The 26671-nt window shown below is 37.2% G+C and overlaps 1 protein-coding gene across 1 annotated transcript in view; it reads right to left on the bottom strand.

Annotated features, from left to right (window-relative positions):
• Nucleotides 1-26671, bottom strand: part of DMD (dystrophin) — a 1939482-nt gene that overhangs the window by 1311620 nt on the left and 601191 nt on the right. The window contains exons 16-17 of the mRNA XM_090265340.1: nt 22398-22577; nt 4766-4941 (exon numbers count right to left, since the gene is read on the bottom strand). Coding sequence (XP_090121466.1) covers nt 4766-4941; nt 22398-22577 — 356 coding nt within the window. The remainder of the gene's footprint in view (nt 1-4765; nt 4942-22397; nt 22578-26671) is intronic.

Below are 26671 nucleotides of genomic sequence, written 5' to 3'. Positions count from 1 at the left end.
CATAAAATTTCAGAAAGAGAGGTCTTATCTAACACTTATCTAACTTGCTTCTATGGATGTGACATAAATTAACATCATTAAGTCAGCAGACATAAAAGGAAAGAAAATGAAACAAAAAAGCTAAAAATAGAAAATAAAATAATACAGGTCTGTAACTGGGTAACTTATTCTATCATTTAGTACACATGTGGGGAAATGGTCAGCGAAAGCAAACTCTAGACTCTGTTTACCTAAGTGAATTCAGATACTTCTAAATGCCTCTATCTGTCTCGGGAGGTCAAAGATACCCGTTTGTTAATGCTGTACTTGGAAAAGCCACCTTCACTGAGATGGCATTTACTTGTAAAAGATTCCATCTGCCATTGGATTCACCTGGTTTATGCAAAAATGTAAAGAAAAGCTTTTGTGAAAAGTCTTTTAAAATAACTGCTACATGATTAGAAACTAATCCTCTCAATAAATTCAAATTAACTAGATAATAGACCTAGTTTTAACCTGTTCAGAGTCCCATGCTCAGATAATTACCTATATGTAAAATAAGATCACTGAATTTCAGGGATAATTTACTGTTAAAATTAATTATCTTGTGACCCAAGATCATCAAACACTTTTGTGGATCTTGGTGTAAGGAGGACAACTTATGCAGTAAATAGAGCAAACAGGGAAATCATGTAATTATTCAGGAGTCAACTAAATGCAACTTAGATAATTAAGAGACTATAATGATATCTTAATGGGTAAAGATTGTTATTATTAAGAACAATTACATGAGGAGCTAGATAAGAATTCTTAAGTGCTATTGCAATAAAACATTTTAGTTATCACAATTAATTGAACTGTATTACTCACTCTTTCAACAAATATTTGTTGATTATTTATTGTATGTATGACACTATAAATGGAATCTAAGTAAAGTATAAAGAAGTATAATAACAGGACTCCTTCGTTGTGATTGGTGATGAGAAAAATGTACGTGGTTGACATTAAAACATATAACAAAAAGAATGTATGTACATAATGTAATTTACTGGCTAAAGTGGAAAGAGTTTTGGGAAGCTGGACATAAAAAAATCTGGTGGAAGAATAATACTGAATATCATAAAAAGCAGCTTGTGTTTTCTTTTGTGGCAACTGGAGTAATGAGGATCTCAAGCAAGAAGGTCTGCATAAAAGTCACATTTTAGATACATTAATTTAAGGCAGTTTAATCAGAAGGAGGGGCAAGTCTCACCACTGTGACGTGTGTGCCTTAGGTTGTGGAGCTGGCAGAATGATTAGGCAGTGACTGAAAAGGTGTGACTTATCAAATAGTAGAATGTAATTAATAATGGTAAATAAGGCACAAGATCAGAGAAAGAGTGACAGAAACAGAGAAGTCAGGTGGTATTTTAAAGAGGAAACTGAGGTTATTTTCTGTTATATTCATTAACTTCGAGATGATGCTTATGGGATTTTTTTTCACCAGTAGTACATGACCGCCATCTCCATCTCCACAACAACCGCCACCTCAATCACGAACGACCACTATTTTTAGTACCACTGGCTCCAACACCCCCAGTACCATTTCTACCGCCTCCATCATCCCCACAGCCTCCACCACCACCTCCATCTCCACTACATTTTCCACAACCAAACAATAAGAGCAATAGCTATTGCATGTATTGAATTCTTACTGCCTTTCAGGCACTGTATGGAACGCTTGAATCTGAGGCACAGATATGAGGTTATTCACCTGGGACCCTGCAGTAGTCATTAAAACAGGCAGGCTTCAAACCGGAGTGATTCTGATTTCAACGTCCATGCTTTTCCCAATATCTTCTATGCTTTTCGACACAAAGGCAGCGAATTACAGTAAGTAAAATATGTGTGCAATGTATGAGTAACTAGGTGTGATTCACTGAAGGCAACAAGTGTTTGCATTTATAAAAACAAAATTGAACCACTGACTGGATGCACAAATGTAAGTGCCTAGATCACAGCTTGAACGATATAAAAGTAAAATCTGAAGAAGGGAATCGTATGTGGAGCTATAAGATTTGGGAGTCATTCACATAGAGCCAGACTTGAATCAATGAGAGGATACACTTCAGATCAAGAAGTCAGGTGGGCCAAAAGGTGGGTTTAGGAGACACTACCATAGGACTTAGGCAAAAGGAGGAAAACGGGTCAGGTCAAGAGGGAGGAACAGAACCAGAGATGCTGAAAATGGAGATCATTTTTAAGAGATCAGCATTCAACATGGTCAAGACTGTAGTGTTGGCAATTCAATGCTAGCGGTTCTCACATGAAACATGACACTAGCAGTCATGGAGCTTTTGGTCATGTATGCATGATGCCCCTTGAACCATTATAATATTTTGACCAGATTCCATCCAGTAGTCAATGACCATCTACTGGATTTAATTGCTCTTATATGTTTGCTCAACTGTTCTCTCTGTTCAGTCTAAAGTTATCAGTCTAGAGTTTTTAATATAGACTGTCCATGTTGACTGTATAAATCAGGCCACATTTGAGAGTGTAAGTTGGTGCTACATATCATCACGCTGGGCCAAAGGTATAATCAAATAGATTCAGGCAAACCAAGACATAAGATCAGTTATATACCTGCTGAAGAAACATTTTTCTACACAATCCATGTCCTGCAGTCCAGCTACCTCAGCTGAAATCCTGGCAGGTACTCTGTAGCTATGGGTAATAATAATAAGAGCTATACCTATTTTGTTGGATTACTGGGAAGAATAAATGAGCTATGCAGATAAAGCATTTAATGCAGTGCTGAGCACATAATAAAGCCTCATTAAGTGTTAGTTTTTCTTTAAGTAAAATATTCTTTATGTTCCCAAATGGACATCTCCTTCCAGGCACTTAGGAAAACTGCTGAGTGCATATGATACAAACAGAATCTAGGAGACAAAATGTTTCATCGCTAGCCACACTTTTCTGAAAAGAAAAAGTAATCACACATTTTTTCCTACCCAAATACATCTTCCAAAGAGAAGCCAAGAATAAGCTTTTGAAGACAGAGACTGACATGAGTCACCTTGTCCTGTTAATGTTTGTTTTAGGAGACTCCTGAACACAGTCAGAGGGGAAGGCTGTTCGTTTCCATATTGCTCTGGTTAGGAAATTGCTGGAGAGCTGTTGCTTTGTTGCAAAGGATCCGTAAATCCATGTGCCCACTAAGCACCGTTTGTAGACACATAGTTAACATGACATTAAATTAGTTTCCATGTATAAGGATTAATAAAATGCAAATTCATTAAGGGCTTTACTGGTTTATTTTTGCCATTGTGTTCTTTCTCCATCAATGAATGTTAAAATTTCCACTACTAGCATGAGTAGAGTTCCTGGAAGTTGTTGCCCCAAACAGAACGCTAATGTTCAAAGACACAGAGAACCATCTGACTAGAGCAAGAATCCACAAAGTTTTTCTACGAGGCGCCAGATAGTAACTATTTCAGGCGTTGTGGGCCATATAGTCTCTTTGACAACAGCGCTGCCTTTGTAACATAAAAACAGCCACAGATGATACATAAATGAATGAGTGTGCTGTGTCCATAAAGCCTTACTGATGAACAGTGACATTAGAATTTCATGAAATTTTCACATCAAGAAATACTAGTCTCCTGTTGACTATTTTCAACCATTTAAAGATGTAAAAACAATTCTTAGCTCATGAGCAGCTGGCTGGGTTTAGCCTGCCCAATTTAGTTTGCTGAGTCCTGGACCAGAGGAGTCACTCAGCCAAGCAGATACAATCAGGGAGAAAGGCCCAGTGGCTTACTGTAGAATTAGGAAAGGGGGTTTCTTCTAAGTCATGGGTGAATGGATAAATATTGAAAGTCCCAGATAATGTGCGTGAGTACCTTCTCTAGGTGTTTTTTCTCCTTTGCCAAAAAATATCTGATACCCTATTTTTAGGTATGTGTTGTTCTTCTCATATTTCTATACGCTAGAAATACAAATTCTAATGTCAAGTGTTACATGCAATCCTAAACATATGCTGCTTAGAAACAAAAGGCAGATCTTAGTGTTCTTTCTCAATCTTAGAATGGTAACAATTGAAATTAAAATGAAATTGTAGCATTTTTTTATGATTTTCATGCTGGTTTTCCATTTATGAAATTTTATGCCCGTCATTTTAATATACCCACTGATTTGCATAATACCTAACTTACCTGCAATGTCTAGTTGAGAATATCCACAAAAAGGCCAGCTACAAACTCTAACACATTCAAGATAAGACTTTATAAATATCAAAGAACAGGAGAACTGTTCTGTAATTAATGACTCCCGATTTAGGATGCACAGGTTGAGACATTATGTTCTCACAAACTAGCAGAATGGATTTCGTCTATTACAGGTGTACTTCTTCATGAAAATGTACTTCCCATTACTGCGGGGGAAAAAAGACATTTAATGCTAAAGCAGGCACTGAACCAGCAGGCTCTTTAAAAGGAAAAAATAGAAACTTTCAGGATTAAAATGCATCCACGGCAGTTCATCACACACAGTTCCTTCTTTCGATCCAGAAAACAGTACCTCCATTAGGCATTCAGTTTTTGCTGAGATATCGATTGCCTGGGCACATTTTAAAACTCACTTCATAATTCTTCTCACTAACTTAACTGACATTACAGACACCTAAGGCTTCTGGAGATATTGTTTAAGTAAAAACACTGCCATTGCAGCAGCTGAAAATGAGTTTTCCTGCCACACAATTCATCTCTGCTTGATGAAAAAGCTGGGAGTCAAATCCTCTCACCTTTTCCTAATTTCGGAATCCACAATAATTTGCCTCTTCTTTTGAGGAGGTGGAGGTGGGAGCTCCTCTTGGGCATGCCTTACCAGGATCTGTCCCCTCGTGGTCACCATAGTTACTGTTTCCATCACAGTCGTCTGCGCTAGTGATGCCTGAGCGGTGCTGGTGGACTGAGAGATCTGCAAGAGGTATTGAAATAAGAGGTCACACAGTGCTTGAAAGACTTCAGTAAAGACAGCTTGGAGTGGTGAAGGAAAATAAAGAAACTGTTCCTGCACAGTGGGAAATTGACCTTCAGATCAAAATAGCACCACAATGAACCCAAATCAAATTGTTTTATCGTACTTGTGTGGACTGAAGTCGCAAAGGAAGGTAATCTCAAAACCAGAAGTAAACTTAGTTTCCCCTCAATTTATTAGGCAATGGGAAATAAAGTGGGCAGAGAAGAAAAACTTAGGGTGTCACTCTGACATTCGATTAGACATACTGTTGTGTTTACGACATTAAGTTAAAGTTTACAAAGGTACCCCAGCACCAATCCAATCACCTGGAACACTGTAGACATTTGTTAAATAGTTTGTTGAATGCATCTGTGATTATCACCTAGAATGACTATGGCCCATACATTTTTAGACAAAATTATTTGAACTTTATAATAAATGACTTTTTATTCAAATAAGTGAAATGCCCTTTACAATTACAAAAAAAGGTTAACATAAAGTGCCTATTAGTCCAGGAATACATTTCAGTGGAAAGTTATTCAAATGCTAAAAGCACACTATTCTTGTTTGTTTTAAATAACTGAATATGTTAAAATGTTTGAGTTCCCCAAGTTAGCCTTAAAGGGTCTTCTTGGTTTTAAAACACTGACTTTCTGCTAAAAAAGTATATAGGTACAGATCGTTATTCTTTGGAATAGTATGGTTTGTAACCCTAGTCATGACAGGCCATTACCTCAGTTCATGGGCATTTACCAGACAGACAAGTCATATAACAGTGAAATGCCTGCCTGCCTTCCTGCCTTTCTTCCTTCCTTCCTTCTTTCATTTCTTCCTTCCTTTTTCTTCCTTCCTTCCTTCTTTCCTTCCTTCCTTCCTTCTTTTCCTCCCTTCCTTCCTTCCTTCCTTCCTTCCTTCTTTCTTTCCTCCCTCCCTCCCTCTCTCCCTCCCTCCCTCCCTCCCTCTCTTCCTTCCTTTCTTCCTTCCTTCCTTCCTTCCTTCCTTCCTTCCTTCCTTCCTTCCTTCCTTCCTTCACCAACAATCCTCTCACAGTCCACCTGTTATGGACACTGAAAGGTGGGCTCTTGGGATGTTCATTCTCACCCTTCCTGTAATACAAATTTCTCCAGAGAATCTATTTTCAAAGAGACCAAAATAGACCTGTACTGTATCTACTTATAGGTACTTATAGAACCTGGTTGGGGCCAAAATTCGTTTAATTGATTTTCCTGGACTTGCCAAGAAATACGAAAAGGGTTTGTGGTAGCCTCGCTGCCTTGTATCCCATGACTGATTCCTTCATTGAGAAGAAGTCAGGGAAGCCTCAGGATCTTCATATTTCAGCTTCCAAAGAGGTAATTGACAGTAATGAAATCCTTCATCATGATGTCTTGTGTAAAAAGTGCTTTTAACAAATACATTTTAAAAGTGATATGCTTTGTACAAGCCACCTCCTTACAGATGTCAAGGTTTTAGGGACTTCCATTTTGGTACTCTGTAATTTTTTTTGAAGAGAGGACATTGTGAGATACTGAGATTCTATATGCCAAGCACAAATTTTATATTCTGTAAGATGTCCATAGATTCACTATTGAAAATCAATCACTTCACTTCAAACAATAATTATATAATCCATTGGCAAGTTATGCCAAGTGAAAGCATAAAGTACCCAAGTTTTTTTAAAAAATGATTACAGTATAAGCTTAAATTTAAATTGCACTCAATATAAAATGACCATTACATGATCAAATTAAGTTTACCATTAATCAAGAAGAAGATGCTGGTTTCAAGTAGGATGCCAAGAGCATTTCGTTTTTTAACAATGAGCAAACTTTTGCATACAATGCCAGATGGAAGAGAATATTGTTCCAAATATCCAATTTTATATGTGCAGGCACCAGAATGCAGAGATTCTGAAAGTACAAAGCTATTTTTTGCAGTTATTTCTAATATTATGGAACATTTGTGCTACTGAATATTTGGTTATGAAATTAATTTCTGTATTTTTATATATTCTTATTGACAACCTAATATGAAATTGGATAGATGTGCCCATGAAGAATAAAGGAAAGTAGCAACGTGATATACTATGAAATTGCATTTAAGAATACAGCAAACCTGTTAAGAAAGGAAAAGATAATCATTTTAAATAAAATAGCAAGATATGGATCTGTAATTTTTCTATATTATATTCATTACTGTACTATAATTGAAAATAGTACTTAATTTCCTTTGGAATGAAGAAGAAAATGGTTCTGCATTGACACTGTAAATATGGGATATAATTCATTATATAAAACAAATCAATAATTACTTTCAATATCTATTCCATATAATAAAAATAAAAAAACAGCTGGTGATGTACTAAATTTCCCCATGGTTTTTCTTGAACATAAACACTTAATTATATGTTAAAATCATTAAAAATATGTGACACCAAATTTTCCCGTTGGCAAAGTTCTATACACCTAGTGGAAGGCTGCCTTACTATGACTTCACATGCCTAAAATATGTTTTGAACACTGGGCCAACACAGAATAAACTGAGTATTATTTCTGTCTGACAGTCTTGAAGACATGAAGCTTGATCATCATGACTCTGATAAATCTTATTTCCAATCTCCACAATAAATAACATGTATTTGCTAAAATTTAATTTAATCTGACTGGTGGTCCAAAACCTAGATTTCCTGCTTTACACATCATATTGAGTTAAAGCAATCTACAATTGTGTAAGATGCTCAGCAGCTGAATCACAATGTTTCAATTAAACTCCAACATGTTTTGAATCTGTATCACTACAGGACATTCAGAAATGAGTAACATGGAATCTCTATTTTGAGGGATCTTGAGACCACACAAATAATTGTGGGATAAAGTGAATGACACATAAAAAATGTTAAATATGCAAAAATAATTGCATGCACTGAATACATACTAATCAAGAAAGTTTCGTTTTAAATGTTGCAGAAGCGAATTTTCCTCAGCCAGTATCTTAACATCTAAATTTGTCCTGATGCTAATTGCTGCACATAACATTTATCCCTGCTCATAGGATCATTTATAACAGTAAAATACTAGAAACAGCCTAATGTCAGTAGGTGGTGGTTTAAATAAATTATACTACATGCACATGATAAAGCACTGTACATGTTTCAAGTATGTTTAAATGTCACTGGAAATATTGTTCACTCTAGTACTGAATAAACAACACAGGATATAAACATCAGTGGTTATTTGTGGCAGAGAAAGCACAGATAATTTCTATTGTGCACTATATATTTCTGTATTCTTTGTATTTTCCAATGTTCTGCAATAAAACATTTTACACAGAGTGTTGCTTTTATAAGTAGAGAACAATTTCAAACTCTTTTTTTTAATTGTTCTTTTAAATCTACCATTTCTATGTATCTTCAGAATTATAAGTCTGTCATCCAAATACATTAAAATTAGGACAACTAAATATCAGATAAGAATGACTTACTGCCATTACTAAAATGTTGAACAGTGCAAGGGCAAAATTAGAATATACTATAGTTTGAGCTATAAATTCTTATCCAGTTACCTTTCTCCATTTTGATTATGAGTATATTGAAAATTACTTTTAAATGTCCTCATGAAAATAAAAGATATTTGCTTTTAAACAGTGTTTCCTTCATCTGTCCAATTAGCCCAATAAAAATGAAAAAGAGTTGACTTACAATTGTTTATCTTCAGGTCTAGAAGCTAGTTGCTCTTACAGTGATTAAAGGTAGAGGCCCATGAGCCAGGCTCTACAATTCTCAAAATTTAAGTCCACAGTTCACATACTGTAATATTTGGGGCAGGTTAGTTACTATCTCAGAGCTTTGATTTATTTTCTTCATATGTAAAATAGGAATAAAAACACATCACTGGCCCTGGCCAGGTGGCTCATTTGGTTGGAGCATTATCCTGCACATCGAAAGGTTCCAAGTTCGATTCCCAGTCACAGCACAAGCCTAGTTTGCCGGTTCCATCCCTGTTGAAGGAGTATACAGGAGGCAAACAATTGATGTTTCTCTCTCACATGGATGCTTCTCTCTCTTTCTCCCCCTCCCCCTTTCCTCTCTCTAAAATCAATAAACATAACCTCAGATGAGGATTTAAAAACACACACACATATTTCACAGTGTGCCAAATTTGGCACACTTTATGAGTGTTCAACTTAAGCAGGCACCCAGGGCCCCTCCCTCAACTCCATGCTTCATTTCATCCTCTGCTGTCACCTCTTGAAATTCTTAATAATATTTGAATAAGAAGCTCTGCTTTTTCATTTTGTACTGGGCCCATAAATTATGTAGCCAGTTCTGGTTGCAAGAATTAAACTATGTAATGTCTGAATACAGTTAAGTGCTCTGTTGATACACATTAGCAATAACCACTACCTCTTCCAAATGTACAGAGAAAATTCAGGTATATTTTTATATTTATTTTTTATAGTTGTCCAATTTTTCCCCTGTTGCTCTCCCCTGCCCCGCCCACCTGCCCCCTCTCCCACAGTCAATCCCCACCCTGTTGTCCATGTCCATGGGTCATTCATACTTGTTCTTGACTAGACCCTTCCCCTTTTTACCCCCTTTCCCCTCTTCCCCCTCCCCTCTTGTCACTCCTAGTCTGTTCCTTGTTTCCATGCCTCTGGTTCTATTTTGCTCATTGGTTGGCTTTGTTTACTAGGTTTCTGTTATAAGTGAGATCATAAGGTATTTGTCTTTTGCCACCTGGCTTATTTCACTTAGTATAATACTTTCTAGGTCCATCCATGTTGTCATGAAAGGTAGGAGTTCCTTCTTTCTTTCTGCTGCATAGTATTCCATTGTGTAAATGTACCAATTTTTTGACCCACTCATCTACTGATGGGCACTTGGGCTGTTTCCAGATCTTGACGATGGTAAATAGTTCTGCTATGAACATAGGGGAGCATAAGTTCTTTTGAATTGGTGTTTCAGGATTCTTTGGGTATAATCATAGCAATGGAATCGCTGGATCAAAAGGCAGTTCCATTTTTAGTTTTTTGAGGAAATTCCATACTGTTTTCCATAGTGGCTGCACCAGTCTGCATTCCCACCAACAGTGCAGTAGGGTTCCCGTTTCTCCACACCCTCGCCAGCACTTGTTGTTTGTTGATTTGTTGATCATAGCCATTCTGGTGGATGTGAGGTGGTATCTCATTGTGGTTTTAATTGGCATCTCTCTGAGGGCTAGTGGTGCTGAGCACCCTTTCATATGCTTATGAACCCTCTCTGTGTCCTTTTTGGAGATGGGTCTGTTCAGGTCCTTTGCTGATTTTTAATTTGATTGCTTGCCTTCCTTCTGTTGAGTCATTTACGTTCTTTATATATTTTATAGATCAATCCCTTGTCTGAGGTATCATTGGCAAATATGTTTTCCCATATGGTTGGTTCCCTTTTCATTTTGCCAATGTTTTCTTTAGCTAAGCAGAATCGTTTTAGCTTGATGTAGTCCCATTTGTTTATTCTTTCCTTTATTTCCCTTACCCTGGGAGATACATCAGTGAAAATATTGCTACATGGGATATCTGAAAATTTCCTGCCTCTGTTTTCCTCTAGGACTTTCATGGTGTCACGTCTTACATTTAAGTCTCTTATCCATCTTGAGTTTATTCTGGTGTAGGGTGTAAGTTGGTGGTATAGTTTCATTTTTTTTTTTTTTTTGCATGTCCCTGTCCAGTTATCCCAGCATCACTTATTGAAGAGGCTCATTTCACTCCATTTTATGCTCCTGCCCCCTTTGTCAAATATTAATTGATCGAGACCTGGGTTTATTTCTGGACTTCCATTCTGTTCCATTGATCTATATGTCTGTTCTTATGCCAGTACCAGACTGCTTTCATTACAGTGGCCTAGTAGTATAGTTTGATATCAGGTATTGTGATTCCCCCTACTTTATTCCTCTTTCTCAAGATTGCTGAAGCTATTCGGGATCATTCTTGGTTCCATATAAATTTTTGAAATATTTGTTCTAGGTCTGTAAAATATATCATTGCTATTTTAATATTGAATCTATAAATTGCTTTGGGTAGTATGGGCATTTTAATGATGTTGTTTCTTCCCATCCATGAACATGGTATATGCTTCCATTTATTTGTATCTTCCTTAATTTCTTTCTTTAGTGTTATGTAGTTTTCTGAGTACAGGTCTTTTACCTCCTTGATTCAGTTTATTCCTAAGTACTTTATTTTTGTTGTTGCTATAGTAAATGGGATCGTTTTTCTAGTTTCTATCTCTGATATTTTATTGTTGGTATACAAAAATGCCCTCGATTTCTGAATATTGACTTTGTCAAATTCACTTATTAGGTCAAGTAGTTTTTTGGTGGAGCCTACAGGGTTTTCTATGGACACTATTATGTTTCTGCAAATAATGACAGTTTTACTTCCTCCTTTCCAGTTTGGATGCCTTATTTCCTTTTGTTTTGTCTGAATACTGTGGTGAGGACATTCAATACTATGTTGATTAGAAGTGGAGGGAGTGGACATCCTTGTCTTGTTCCTGATCTTAGGGAGAAAGCTTTCAATTTCTGGCCATTGAATATGATGTTGGCTGCGGGTCTCTCGTATATGGTCTTTATTATGTTGAGGTATGCTTCCTCTTTTCCAACTTTGCTGAGTGTTTTTACCATAAATGGGTGCTGTACCTTATCAAATGCTTTTTCAGCATCTATTTATATGATCATGTGATTTTTGTCTTTCATTTGGTTTATGTGGTGTATTACGTTTATTGATTTGCAAATATTATACCATCCTTGCATCCTGGGATGAATCCCGCTTGATCATGGTGTACGATCTTTTTAATGCATTGGTGGGTTTAGTTTGTCAGTTTTTGTCGAGGGTTTTAGCATCTATGTTCATCAGTGATATTGGCTGGTAGTTTTCTCTCTTTGTTGTCTCTTGATCTGGTTTTGGAATTAGGGGGATATTGGCTTCATAGAAAGAGTTTGGGAGTCTTCCCTCTTCTTGGATTTTTGGAATAGTTTGAGAAGGACAGGAGTTAGTTCTTACCTAAATGTTTTGTAAAATTCACCTATGAAGCAACCCAGTCTGGGGCTTCTGTGTACTGGGAGTTTTTTGATTACTGCTTCAATTTCCCTGGTTGTTATTGGTATATTCAGGCTTTCTGCTGCTTCTTAATCCAGTTTTGGAAGATTATATGTTTCCAGAAGTTTATCCATTTCACCGGTTGTCAAATTTCTTGTCATACAATTGTTCATAGTAATTTCTTAAATTTTTTATATTTCTATGGAGTGGGTTGTGATTTCTCCTCTTTCATGTCTGATTTTATTTACTTGGGTCCTCCCTCTTTTTTTTTCTTGATGAGGCTGGTTAAAGGCTTGTTGATTTTGTTTATCTTTTCAGAGAACTTCCTCCCGGATTTATTAATGTTTTGAATTGTTCCTTTAGTTTCTAAGTCATTTAATTCTGCTCTGGTCTTGATGATTTCCTTCCTTCTACTTGCTCTGGGCTTTGTTTATTGTTGTTCCTCGAGTTCTTGCAGATTCAGGGCTATTTGAAAAATTTTCTATCTTTTTTAGGTAGGTAGGCTTTCATTGTTATGAACTTCCCTCTCAGGACTGCCTTTGCTGTGTTCCATAGGTTTTGAGCTGTTGTGTGTTCATTATCATTTGTTTACAGAAGCTTCTTGATTTCTTCCTTGATCTCACTGTTAACCCATTCATTATATAATAGCATGTTATTCAGTTTCCATGAAGTTGAATGTTTTTGAGTTTATTTCTTGAGGTTAGTTTCTAGTTTCAAGTTGTTGTGATCTGAGAAGATGCTTGATATCATTTCAATTTTCTAGAATATGTTAAAGCTTGTTTGGTGTCCTACCACGTGGTCTATCTTTAAAAATATTCCATGTACATTTGAAAACACTGTATATTTTGCTTCTTTGGGGTGAAAGGTACTGTAAATATCAATCAAGTCCATTTGATCTAGAGTGTTGTTCAATGCCACTATAACCTTGTCATTTCTTTGCTTTGAAGATCTGTCCTTTGTTGACAATGGGGTGTTAAAGTCCCCTACTATGAGTGTGTTGCTGACAATATCTTCCTTGAAGTCTTCCAAGATTTTCCTTACATATTTGAGTGCTTTTATGTTGGATGCACATATGTTTACAAGGGTTATATCTTAATGGATTGTTCCCTTAAGTATTATGAAATGTCCTTCTTTGTCTCTTTTCATGGACTTTGTTGTGAAATGTGTTTTGTTTAAGTATTGCTACCCCAGCTTTTTTTTCATGTCCATTTGCTTGAAATACTTTTTTCCATCCCTTCACTTTCAGTCTGTGTAGATCTTTTGTTCTGAGGTGGGTCTGTTGTAGACAGCATATGTGTGGATCATGTTTTCTTATCCATTCAGCACCCTATATATTTTGACTGGAACATTTATCACATTTACATTTAAGGTTATTATTGATAGGTGCTTATTTATTGTGATTTTTTCCCCTTTGTACCTGTGTTCCTCTTTGTCTCTGTTTCTTCATCTTCTTAAAGCAGCCCCTTTAGCATCTTTTGCAATGCTGGTTTGGTGGAAATGTATTTTTTTAGTCTCCTTTTGTCTGGGAAACTCATTATCTCACCTTCCATTTGAATGAGAGCCTTGCCAGGTAGAGTAGTCTTGGTTGTAGGTCTTTGCTTTTCATTGATTGGAATATTTTTTGCCATTCCCTTCCAGCTTGTAGTGTTTCTGTTGAGAAATCCACTGATAGCCTTACTGGAGCTCCCTTGTATGTTATTAGCTGTTTCTTACTGGCTTGTTTGGCTCAGTGGATTGAGCGTCGGCCTGCGAGCTAAGTGTCGCTGGTTCGATCTTCCAGTCAGGGCACATCAGAGAAGGAAAACTCTGACTCCAAAAAACCTCCGCTGCCTTGCGGCATACCTCTTCAGGGGAAAGGCTAGGGGAGTAAACCCCGACAGAAAATCCGGAGCCGGAGTCCCTAAGGCGGTTTGACGTTGTAGTCAACACCGGCAACTCCTGCGGCGCACCTGAAGCCAAGCTCTATTGACTCCGTCTTTCCCTTGGACCCTTCAGCTGCGAAGAGAGGGGGGTCTGCTGCATGGGCAACAGCAGACCCTCCATATCACCCTGCCCAGGCTCTGTAGCTTCAGCTTCACTGGAGAGGACACTCCAGCGTCATCGCAAGATGTCGATTCAACACGGGAGGAGACAGATACCGTGTCACTCCCGAGTCGGACTGCACAGCCATTCTCGACGGTGCAGATAGACTCTTAAGAAGCTACACCATCGTCTCTCGAGACGGACGGCTGCCGACGACTGCCTTTAGGATTCGCTTTATCTTTGAATGTTGCCATTTTAATTATGATGGGCTTTGGAGTGGGCCTGTTGGGGTTCATCTTCATTTGGACCCTCTGTGCTTCCTGGATGGACATTTATGACTTTTTCTGTCATCAAGTTAGGGATGTTTTTTGTCATTACTTTTTCAAATAGGTTGTCTATCCCTGGGGCTCCTCTTCTTCTCCTCCTGGTATCCCTATGATGTGGATATTGTTGCATTTCATGTTGTCCTTCAGGTCCCTTAAACTTTCTTCATTTTTTTCCAGTCCTTTTTTTGTTTTGTTGTACTGTCTAGGAATTTTTTTCTATGTTGTCCTGCAGCTCACTAACCTGATCTTCTGCTTCCTCTAGCTTATAGTTTGCTTGCCTCTGTTTCATCTAGCACTGTTTCTGGGGATTCCTCCTTTTCTTTCATTGGGGGATTGTTTCTTTGTCTCCCCATTTTCGGTGACTCTTTTTGTTTGCTTCTGCTTCTTAGGTTGATCTGCTTTGATCCCCTGTCTTTATGGTATGAGGTTCTGTGGTAGGAGACCTGTGGGATTCAGTGGTGCAGCCTCCTTGACCTCCTGAGCTTGATGCTCTTGGAATGCCCTTTATGCCGTCTATTTGGGCTGTCTGGTTTTACTTGGGTTTTGGTTGTTGTGTTGCTCTTTGGTGGGTCCTTCCCTCTGGCTAGCTGACTGAGAGTCACTCCATCCACCACGTCTGGTACACTGTTATAGAGGTGCACTTTCTTCTCCTTCTGGATCCACCCCTGGTCAAAGTTCCAAGGATTTCATAACTTCCTTTCTGGATATCTGGCTGTGAGGACATAGATCTAGCTGGATGCTGAGGCTTCTGCTCTCTTGCTGGTGGCTCTGCTGACCTCTCCTGTTACAGCAGCCCTCGGCTCTGGGCTGCACTGGATCAGGTCCCTCACATTGGCCCTGTGGTGTGCTCTCGTCCCCTGTGTTTTTGTTTAGCAGAGCCGCTGTGCCCACTTGCGGTCCCTGCCGAATCTCGGGTCTTGCCTCAGCTCTCCTTCCAACTGAGTCTCTGTGTGGCCCCCATGTTGCAGCACAGTCCCTGGGTACCCCAGTCTCCATGCACTCCCTCTTTCCAAAAATCACAGTCTCTCACGGTTAGGGCTGGCCCATTCGCAGCTGCCCCTACACAGGGAAGCCAGAAGTGCTGGGCTGGGCAGTCCTGGAGACCCCACTTAGAAAGTGCGGGTCATGGTCTTTGCCCACTCCCGCTGGGTCCCCACGCATTCATCCCTGTTAACGCTCATAGCCGTTCTCTCTCACTCTCCACTCTGTGGTTTTATCCCCAGTCCAGTCTGCAAATGGCTGCTAGCTATTCTGATGCTATCTTTCCTCCTCCAAGAATTTTTTTTTTTTCACTGTGCGGTTGCCTCTCACTTGCTCCCCTAACTGGAGACCTGATGTGCAACCTAGTCATGTGCCCTGACTGGGAATTGAACCAGCAACACTTGGCTCACAGGCTGATGCTCAATCCACTGAGCCACAGCAGCCAGGGCTCAAGAATTTTTTTAATACTGAATGTTCTAATTCATAAAGTTATGTTGGTTAATTTCCAAATGTTACATTTTCCCATTGAGAGAAAAACTGGGAAAGCATTTGTGCAGTCTTTGATGGTTCTAGGCTATACATCTTTGTGCCTTAAGATTGTATAATGTTGGTAAGTCTGGAAAAACCAAAGTGCTCTTAAACAATAAAATTCTTTCTTACCATCTTCTCTTTCGTTTGTTTCAAAATGCACAATTTGAAGAGGAAATACATGCACATTTAAGTATATTTAAAGAATATAAAAGGGCATACAATGAAAGGAAACATTTCTTTTCTGCTGCTGTCTGCAGTTTCCCAGCGACAACTAGTTATATTTTCCACCTATTCTTGCATTTTAAATTAACTTTCTTGGTGCTTATATTTTTCTATATTTCTGGCCTAAATTCTTAGCTGCATCTTTAATCTTCCATTGAATTATTTAAATATTCTTTCCGTTCTAAGTTCCTTGGGGTTAAAGATTTCTACTTCTTGCTTTGTGAAATATTCCACTATTTGAACATTTAAAGAAACTTATAAAAAGAGATTCAATGATAAAAAAATAAACAAAGAGATACAATTTATGGAGAATTAGTTACTTAGTTTACCTTACTACCATTAAAATATTAACCTTGTAATAACAGCTACCAATTCTGGAGCTCTCTGCATGTCCCAGGAATTATGAAAGTGCTTTGAATTCATTATCTTACTTAGAATAGTACATGCAGTAAAGGCATAATAAGTGGTTGCTGTCATTACCTCGCAATGGCCCTAAGAGTAATTATAAATTTTATTCACATTTTATAGATGAGAGGTAAAACTGGAGACAGATACAACTTGTCAGTGGCCAAGCAGAACTGTAATCCAAGTCTGATAGTTCCTTCATCCAAGTCTTAGTAGGTATGTTCACTGTTGCTATTCTCAATGGTCATTTTCCTTTAAGTACTGTAGTTGGGTGAGTCCGTGTTTGTATATACAGACATACATATATAAAGTCAGAAGAAGATTGAAAATGCACACGACACAATCTTTTAATGCCTTCTAGCTCTTGATATACTATAATTGAATCTGTGCTGATTCCATCAAATGAAATACACCTGACTCCTTTTAAAAATATCATCAGGTTGACAACTGTGGATCAATGTTATTTGCTGTGTTGTTTGTATGTACATAATGTTATAGTGATCATTGATTTTTTAATAGGTATGGAGGCATTGCAGTTCTACAGCTTAAAACATTGTGCATGATCATAGCCACAGCTTTACCTGAGAATTGGTAGCCAGGCTTAAAACTATCTCCACAAGCATGGGAGCACAAGACACACATATTTGATGGTGGAAGGATTTGCAACTCTAAGCAACAGAAGTAATCTACATGCTACCTTATGATAAAACCTAGGGTAAAGGACCAGATGCTAACAAAGGAAGCTGAGTTATCAATCGAAATGCTACAAAATGCTCTATCTCATCAGCGAGTACAGAGAAATTACCAAAGGTAAGTGTAGCATACGAGGAGTGCTAAATTTCATGACGGTGGCTTGGTGACAAAATTTTAATATTAACTGCTATCCTGTTTCGACACTGGTAATAAGGCTGTACAACTTCTTAAATAGATATTGACATTGGGAACATGAGCACAATTAGAGTTAATGTTCAAAAGACGTGAAAGAAGTATTTTTCCTATTTGAAATATTATAGGATAATTAAGAAGGCTTATTCTACAAAACTGTTTGATTTTATGTACATATTTTGTCCCTTATTTCAAATTAGCTTTTGTAGGAATTGACAGAAAGAGGAGATACATGTGAGCTTCAGAAGTCATATCAAACACAATATTAGAGCAACTTTGTGAGTTAACTGCATTGGAAAAAATTCAAGAGGCAATCTTTTTTTTTTTTTCCCCTGATCTACCTCACCTTCCTCTATACACCATCTGACTTGAGTAATAAAACATATTCTGTAACTAGGGACACAGCTTACGCATTTAGGAAAAGAGCTTGTATTTTTCTTTATGTGTTATTTCAGGTATTGTCAGTAGATACCAGATGTACCATATAGATGATGAGTATTTTATCTTCAGGGTATTTTAATTACATGCTCATGATGAGTGAAATGTAATCATTTCAGACGTCAGTCTTTTTAAGCAGGAAGAGAATTTTGTTTTCATTATCATCTTTCAGCTGACGCTGAGGCTGACATACCAGAGATAGTTGGGATCTCTTCACTATATACTCCAGAGTTGTATATAAAATTTCAAGAGAAGCATATCATAGACATTTGGGAGTGGAAGGACACTGTAGAGATCTTCCCAGCCCAAACTTCTCATTTTATAAATAAGGAAGGAGAAATTCCAACAGCTAACTCAGCTCTGCTCTCTTAAATTTTCAGTCCCCAGAACATTTTACGTTGTTGGTGATAATGAATTTACAACATAAAACCAAGTGCACTGATATAAAAGGTCCAATCTCAAATACCTACTGAAATTGAGGTTGCAAAAGGATATAGTTATAATTTCCAAAGTTACTGGAGCCATAATCTCAATATTTTCTAATAAAACCTTTAACCTAAGCAATAACAAAAAGATGTTATATTCAAGATGGTTAGTCCATGAATTTAAATAGGACAGAAACCTAAAATAGGGAGGGAATTTTATTTTAACTCTAGGTTTTAGAAAACCATTTAATTTTTTAAATTGGCAGTGAGCTGATTAAGCTTGGAAAGCTTTTATAAAACTATGAAAAGGGATGTCAACTGAAAGGCATTAGGACATTTTTAATTAAAATCATTGGCCAAAAGAAAATAGGCAAACCTACTGTAACTACATTTCAGGTATCAATAGGGCTACAAAATAATGCATTACAAATGGAGAAAGTCAGAATATGCACATAAACTATTTTATGTAAAGTAAAAACAGAATCTCTAAACAATGAGAATAAACTCAGAAAGGAAAGCCAAATAAAGAAATTTGCATCTTAATAATGTTTTATGTATTTGCATTTCTGATATTATGAAACACACTGGCTTATTATCTGTGTTTTATAGTAGTCACATGTCTGGCAAGAGTTTGAAAACTCTCAGCAGGGCATAAATGATATCAAATAGCTACATACAGACATAACAGTAAGCTTCTCTATTTGAGCATCTATGCATACAGGCAGACATATATTGCATACACACGTACTCTTATGTTCAAGGGTAGAAAGTTCTGAGTATATTAACTTTACCTTTGAGCTACTTGTGCTCAACCATGGTCATTCGGAAGATAGCAAAATATTCATGAAACGGAACTAAGATCTATGGACTTAGATGGAATGTTCCTTATTCCTGGCAAAGAAGATAACTTACTCTGTTAAAAAAAAATCACAAAAATACAGAACTTCTGGACTTATCTAGACAGACATAGTCTTACAACTAAATATCAGATGCCAAGTTTAATACAAATTGCCACAATAAATTATAAACCACATGAATAATGTAATTTATAGACTCACTAAACAGCCTGTCTTTCCGCAGTATATATGATTTCAGATAAATGAGGGAAAATCATATTTTAAGTCACTTAAAATATATTTAACCTTAAAGTATTAACTATAGTGAATTTTTCACTATCATATTTCCTAATTTTAATCAAGATAAAAAATATGTTCCTCAGGTCACAGCATTTTGGAAACAACTGCCACTTTCAACAGGCATATTTATAAAAACTAGGAAAGAAACATAGGATGAGTATTTAAATACATCAATCCAGGGTCTATTCCACTTGCTATTTTTTCTTATTTTAAGTATCACACAACAAGGATAATAATTCTTTCTAATTTTCAGAGACAAAGCATTTCTATTTACGTAGGCTGCTTTCTCATCAACTTAAGCACCCTCTGCTTGTGTCCAGGTATTATTCCAGCCAAACCTGACTTGGAAATACAAGACAGCCCCTCACAGTTGATTTTTTTCCCACATTTTGATCTCTGGACATGCCCCTGTTTCAATCTGACATTCAGAAAAGAAAATCAGTGGTTTTTTAAGTTATAAGATACTATTTCTGTGCTCACTTTATGTTCTTTTAATCGCTCTTTCCCTGGGTAGTTACATTTTTGGTTTCCTAAGAGCCCCCAAGTCCCCAGCAATGATTTCGATTGAGCATATGATAGTGCATTTTGGGGACAAACCGATGAGCAAAAGCTGAACTGAGCTGAAGAGAAGCTCAAGCTTAGGGTTCTAGGAGGCAACTCACCTAATACAAGCCCATGTATCTGCTTTTGGTCTGGTATGGAATGTATGACTATTTGAAAATAAAAAGTAAAATAATCATAGTGAATCATAGTAAGCCCTCCAGACTCACTGGACAGTAACCCTTACACATCCACAGCACTTTTCTTCCCATCAAAATGCTTTTACGTCTATGGCTTTATTTTATCCTCATCACATGCCAGTGAGCAAACAGAGCAGATGCATGTTATAATGGATGCTGAACATCATTTTATAAGGAACTATAGTACTGCTATTTTTTACATATTTTGAAATTTTCTAAGTTGCCGTGGCTGGTGGTCTCATAACTTCTAGGTCATTAAAAATAAGGCCTCCAATTTTTTTTTTAACTAAATAGCAAAATAAAATCATGACATTTTCAGAGGTGTCCGACCTTCTTCTGAAAAGTACTGTCAATCCTAGGAAATGAGCACGTTTCAATACTGCATTCCTACAAAGGCCTCTTTCTCCCCATTTCAGGCGGCATTGTGGGAAACCAGAATGTGAGAATTGCCACATTTTGTTACCTTGTTAATCCAGTGTTTTGTGAAAATATGGCCAGCAAGCTATATCAAAGACTACGTGTGGATTACTGGCCTACTGAATGAGATTTCCTGAGTTCAGAGTCTAGGACTATGCATTTTAATTGGCTTCCCAGGAGATTATTATACAGACTCAAGTGTGAAAACCACTGCGCATAATGCAAGTGAAGGAGAACATGACCTTTTATTAGGTTACATCTTCATAAACATTCCTTTAAAGGAGTCAAATAATGCCATTGCTTCATAACATGGTAACTAGTCATTCTCCAGCAGCAATAATCTATGAAATCAATGGGCACATACTAGAGGGAAAGGGGGTGGACGAGGTAGAAGAAGGTGAAGGGGGGATAAAATGTGATGCAAGGAGAACTGACTTGGGGTGGTGAACACACAATATGATGCATAATAGAACTGTACAGCTGAAACCCATATAATTTTATTAACCAATGTCACCTCAATAAATTCAACAAATTCTAAAATAAAAGTATCAAATTTCCTAATGCCCCACATATTTGTTACATAGATATCAATGGTATTGCCAAGTAGCCATGACCAGATTACATGTAATAAGAGGAATCATGTTCTGGTAGTAAAATCATTATTACATCAAGTAACTGCTAAAAATATTCAATGGCAAACAAATGGACTCTTTTGTGTTGCCCAATGATTGCACAGGAAATGACTTGCATTTTTATGCCTTAAGATTTGAAATATGAATTTGATTTTTAAAGGAAACTTTAACTGTGATTGAAAATTGTGTATTTTGACTGATCATACTGCCTTAAATTGTATTGCTAGAAGCAGTACTTCGACCTTCATTTCTTCATCTTTCAATGAACATTTCCTAAGTTATACTTCTCAGATGTCAAGTCTTAAGAAAACAAATTCTCTGTCTCACAACAGAGGAGATACATATCTAAAGCTATTGAATGTGGTCACTGTTATAATAAGCTGTATGTGTGGTGTATTGAGCTATGACCTGTGACCAATTAGTAAAAGTTAGCTTCTATAATGCAAAACAATATGGCAGAATATGTTAAAAACTATTACACATAGTGTTAATGTTCTCAATGACTGCCCATGATTCCACCATCTGAGATCAGATAAATAAGTTCCCAATTTAAAAATACCCCATTTTCTATAAATTACCAAAACTTTTAAAATTATTAAAACATAAAAGCACAGTATAACACAGCAAGTATAATTCAGATGATCTCCTGACCTACAGCCATTGTGTATTAAGTGTAACTAAGCCACATTCATGATTTTACAAATCAACAATCTGCAGCAGAAAATCCAATGATCAGATACTCACTTGCACAAATACAAAGAAGTCATCATTACTGAAATCGAAGGACCTGTTCCCTAGCCTCCTGCTATCCCAAACTTTCCTTGGACAATGAATTTCTATCCTCTTGGTTCTAGGAGTCTATGATCTGGGGTTAGATTGATGACAGAGTTCCCCAGCATTTTGTCCAAGTGCTCTAAGGCATTCAGATCCCCATTTCTGCTGAAGTGGGTGGGTTTATGCTCTAAGGCAGTCATTAGTTCATTCGATTATCGCTCACTCCTCCACCCCTCCCACATTCTCCACTATCAAAACCACCCTGAGAGCCATGTTCTTATTCAACTAAAAATGCCTGGCAAGGACTAACCTGGTGGCATGTAGGGTGATAGCATCGCTCTCTTAATGCATTACATTTCAAAAACTAAAGAAACATTTTTTGTATTGTAGGATAATTAGTATCACTAACCTGTGCTGAACTCTTTTCAAGTTTTTGGACTAAATTATCCCAGCGTTGGGCAAAGTTGTCCAGCCATGCTTCCATCTTCTGGGTTACTGCTGTATTTTTCAGTGTTGCAAGAAGATCTTGGTTAAGTGAGCAGAGCTTGTCCATGGTTTGCTTTTTCTTTTCTAGATCCGTTTTCAAAACCTTTATTTTAAAAAAGGAAGAACACAGAATAAGCCTAGGCTACATTTCATAAAACACTACAGTTCAACTTGCCTTTGCATGGTTATATTCTCATTTGCATAGATAATATTATAATTGTGCCCACAAAGGACCCAGAGCCCATAAAAATATAAGTAGAAAATGAGAATCCCAATAAGTTGAATGTAGAACAAACACCTAGTAGAGGAAATTAAAAGCTACCTTAAAATATTCAAAGAACTGCCAAGTAGAAAAGTAGCCTTTCTTCAAAAGGCAAAAGAGAGGTCAACATACGTAAATTACTTTTTAACATTTATCAGAAGAGTGGAAGGCATGGCTCTTGAATGTTAGTGAATTTCCCCTTAATTTCTGGTAGAATCAGAGTGAAATACCAGATACCAGGAGTACCAAAGAGAAGAAGATTAATGGAGATGGTGAGCGTGGCTAAAAAGCCTTCCCATTCTGAAATACTGTGATTATTTGGATACATTTGCAATATTATTTCCTTTTTCAATTTTTACTTTTTTTTCATTATTTGGAGATAAAAGCTTTGTTATGAAGTTTACTGACTTAAATATTTTAGCATCTGTTTTCCAATTATTCTTGGATCTTTGTGTAATTACATTCTAAAACTAACTTTAGAGTCCATTAAGAAATAGAAGTAAGTGAGCACAACACAAATCCTTTGGAATGACTTTGTATGTTTTCAAAATACGTATGTGTTTTATGAAGTAACTGTGATACCATTCTTATTTCCAAAATCCTTTTGGGTTCCAGAGGATCACACATGCTCTTTTCTAGATATGGACTGAATAAACCAAGTGGCTTCTGTGAAATCAGTAGATCAGGGCAGCTGATTCCTTCACTTTATCCTTCAAGTTCACCCTGCGCTTTGGGAAATCCAATTTCCAGCCAAATACTAGTCCCTGGCATAACTTTTCAACACAGAATAAGAGGAAAGGAGAAAATTATTTGAGGGCCTCTTTACATTCCCCTCTTGATGGTAGCAAGTACAATGTACACAAATAAAATGAGCTGTGAGACCTGTCTTTCCAAAACAAATGCAAATTTATTTAAGAACAACTAACATTGCATATGGCAAAGCAATGGTCATGAAACAGATGCACCAAATGCTCATGAACTGAAGTGTCATCACAAAAATCAATGCAACTCCCTCCCTGCAAAGGACATTTTATGTATCTCATTTTAACATGCCAACTGCATTTATAGCTCTGAACTACAGAATGCTTTGTTTGGTGTCTTTTTCAATTAGTTCATCCTTTATTCAGAATCTGCTTCACCTTACGTACCTTATTATTGCACTCTATGTGTCATTTTAAAAGAATAAATACAAGTTTATTTTTAAATGTTATTTATTTATTTATTTATTTTATTTTTAGAGAGAAGGGAAAGGAGAAAGAGAGGGAGAGAAACATCACTGTGTGGTTGCCTCTCACTTGCGCCCCCAACTGGGGACCTGACATGCAACCTAGTCATGTGCCCTGACTGGGAATCGAACCAGCGACACTTGACTCGCAGGCCGACGCTCAATCCACTGAGCCACAGCAGCCAGGTAAATACAAGTTTTGACGTTCATTTCTCATTTTTCCTCAATATTTTTTTTTCACTAAGTATGAAAGGATACAATAGACTGAAACAGGAGTTAATTTATGTAAGTTCAATTCATACAAAAAAACTATTAATAATAGATAGCTTTTGTACATTGATTTTGTTTGTTAAATTCCTATGTTAGCTTTCCTTCCGTTACATTTTAAGTGCCTACTTGGACTAGTGAAACCAACAGTTTATGCTATCTGCCTAGGATAGGAACCCAAATTTGAATTTCAATGAAGGCTCCTCCCATTCTTTATGGTGTCTCATTTTTTTTCTTTATTAACTTTTGGCATGAGTTTATTTTTTATAAGCCATCTCACGTTCTTTTTGGAAAAAAAGCATGATAGAAATAAAGGCATACATTTATAAACAGAAAGATGCAAATACAATATTCTCTGGCTTACTTCCTCAGAGTTTAAGGAACCATTTTAAGTAGCCATATGTATAAAGCTAAGGGGTGTCTCCATTATTTAAACTAAATGTGTAATGATTTGGAAGCATTTCAGACAAGATTCTGAGAGTTATGTTTAAGGAACAGGAAACAATTTGCACTGGAGATTTATGGGTAACCTAATGTTACCTAAACATGTTTTCATAGATGACCTATAAAACTAATTTGATATCCAACGAGATTTAGTGGCAAATGAAACTAAGCCTCCTGTGCTAACACATTGAACCAAATAAAGAAGCGCTGGGCAGTCATTACAAAAATATAGGGAAAAGTTGCCATTAAATACAATTAGGAAAAATACACTCATAGTAAAGTAAAACAGCATTATTGTGAAATTGTGGAATTACTGAATCAATATATTTTTACCTAAATCTATATCTAGTAAATTCTAGATCTGTGTTTTTGTAAATGGTGATGGCAGTTTAGTTGTTCTACCACAATTTGTTTTCCTCTCTTTGCTCTAAATCGATGGCTTTCTCTCCCTTTTTCCCTTTCTCCCTTTCTCTCTGGACAGATATATATATAATTTTAAAGGACTTTCCTACCATAACCAACAGAGGGAGAAGACAGGAAATCCATTGTGGTATCAGATACATTGAAAGACAGTAATTACCTCTTTCCATGTATTCTTGGATATCAATGCTTTTTAGTGTGGATTTTGTGTGGGCATGTTAAATAACTATGAATTGATTGTTACTAATTTTTCCAGTATAAAAAAAGTCTTTCTGCTTATCAAAACCTGATTGTAGGTCTTTGAGTGCCAGAGAATCACAGAACTCTATAAAACTTAGGAGGGAAGGGGTGGGCTGGGTAGGGTGGGGGAGCAATAGGGGAAAAGTGGGACAACTGTAATAGAAAAACAATAAAAATAGAAATAATAATAAAAATAAAAAACTCAGGAGGCAAAAAGAAGCTCCAGAAAACTTGTAGAAGGCATAAGTCAGCTAGGTTCTTAAAAGAAGAAATATATTTAATTTTCACAGAAGCCAAGCACCTGTACCTACCTCTAAGGTAGGCAGGAAGGTACAGTCAGTAACTCGGATTGGGCCAGTGATACAGGTAGGCAAGAGACAGCTAAACTGCTCAACAAGACAGAATAGACCTGTTCTATCTGGTCAAGGTTAGATGATTTGAAGTGAAAACCAGTATGTACACTTACAAATGGCCCAGGAAATCGTCACCCTATTCTCATCAGGAGTATCCTTCAGAGAGTAATGCCAAGACAATTTCTTTCACATGGCAACACTGATTTCTGAACCTATTTTATGTGTAGGTCCTTATCTATATGTGAGAAGTACTCTAATTTATTCAAATAACCTGTTGTTCTACTCAGCTAGATTGATCCACTGGGGTGGGGGCGGTTTCAACTTGAGGGGACATCAGAATCTCCTGGAGGGCTTGTTAAAATGCAGATTGCTGAGCCCTACTGCCAGAGTGTCTGAGTCAGTAGGTCTGGGCTGGGGCCTAAGAATTTGCATTTCTAACAAGTAACAAAGTGACACCAATGCTGCTAGTGTGGGGACCACACTTTGAGACCCACTGACTCTATCTGGAAGAATTTGGTGAGGGGGAGAACAGGAACTAAGGTCAAGGTAGCAAGTCGTGGTAAAACAACACTTCCAACGGGGACTTGCTGAGCTGCCATAAGTATTCCGTTTGTGCCGTTTGAACCCACAGCCACCTGAGAGTGTCTCAATTATTTCCACAGGCCTCCTGTAGGCCCTGCGCATCACAGTCTTGCGTGGTCAAGCTTCCCACAGCTGATCAGTCCTTCACAGCAGCCTGCACACCTCCCCAGGAATGTGTCTCTTACAGATTTGGGCCTTCCCAGGATAACCTACATTTTCCTGTAAGTTCCAGAATTCCCCCCCTAAAGGCCACAGTTTCTTCTCTCCTTTCCTTTTTATCCTTTACAACAAATAAAGCTTCAGTTTTCACCATTAAAAAATAGACCTACACAATTTGGATAAAACGATAGATCGATGGAAAAGGAAATACTGGACTCCTCATCTCCCACCTCAAATAAAAAGTA

Source organism: Furipterus horrens, unplaced genomic scaffold, assembly GCF_987537825.1.
Source record: "Furipterus horrens unplaced genomic scaffold, mFurHor1.1.pri manual_scaffold_17, whole genome shotgun sequence".
Taxonomy (NCBI): Eukaryota; Metazoa; Chordata; class Mammalia; order Chiroptera; family Furipteridae; genus Furipterus; species Furipterus horrens.
This window is presented reverse-complemented; position numbering and strand designations above follow the sequence as displayed.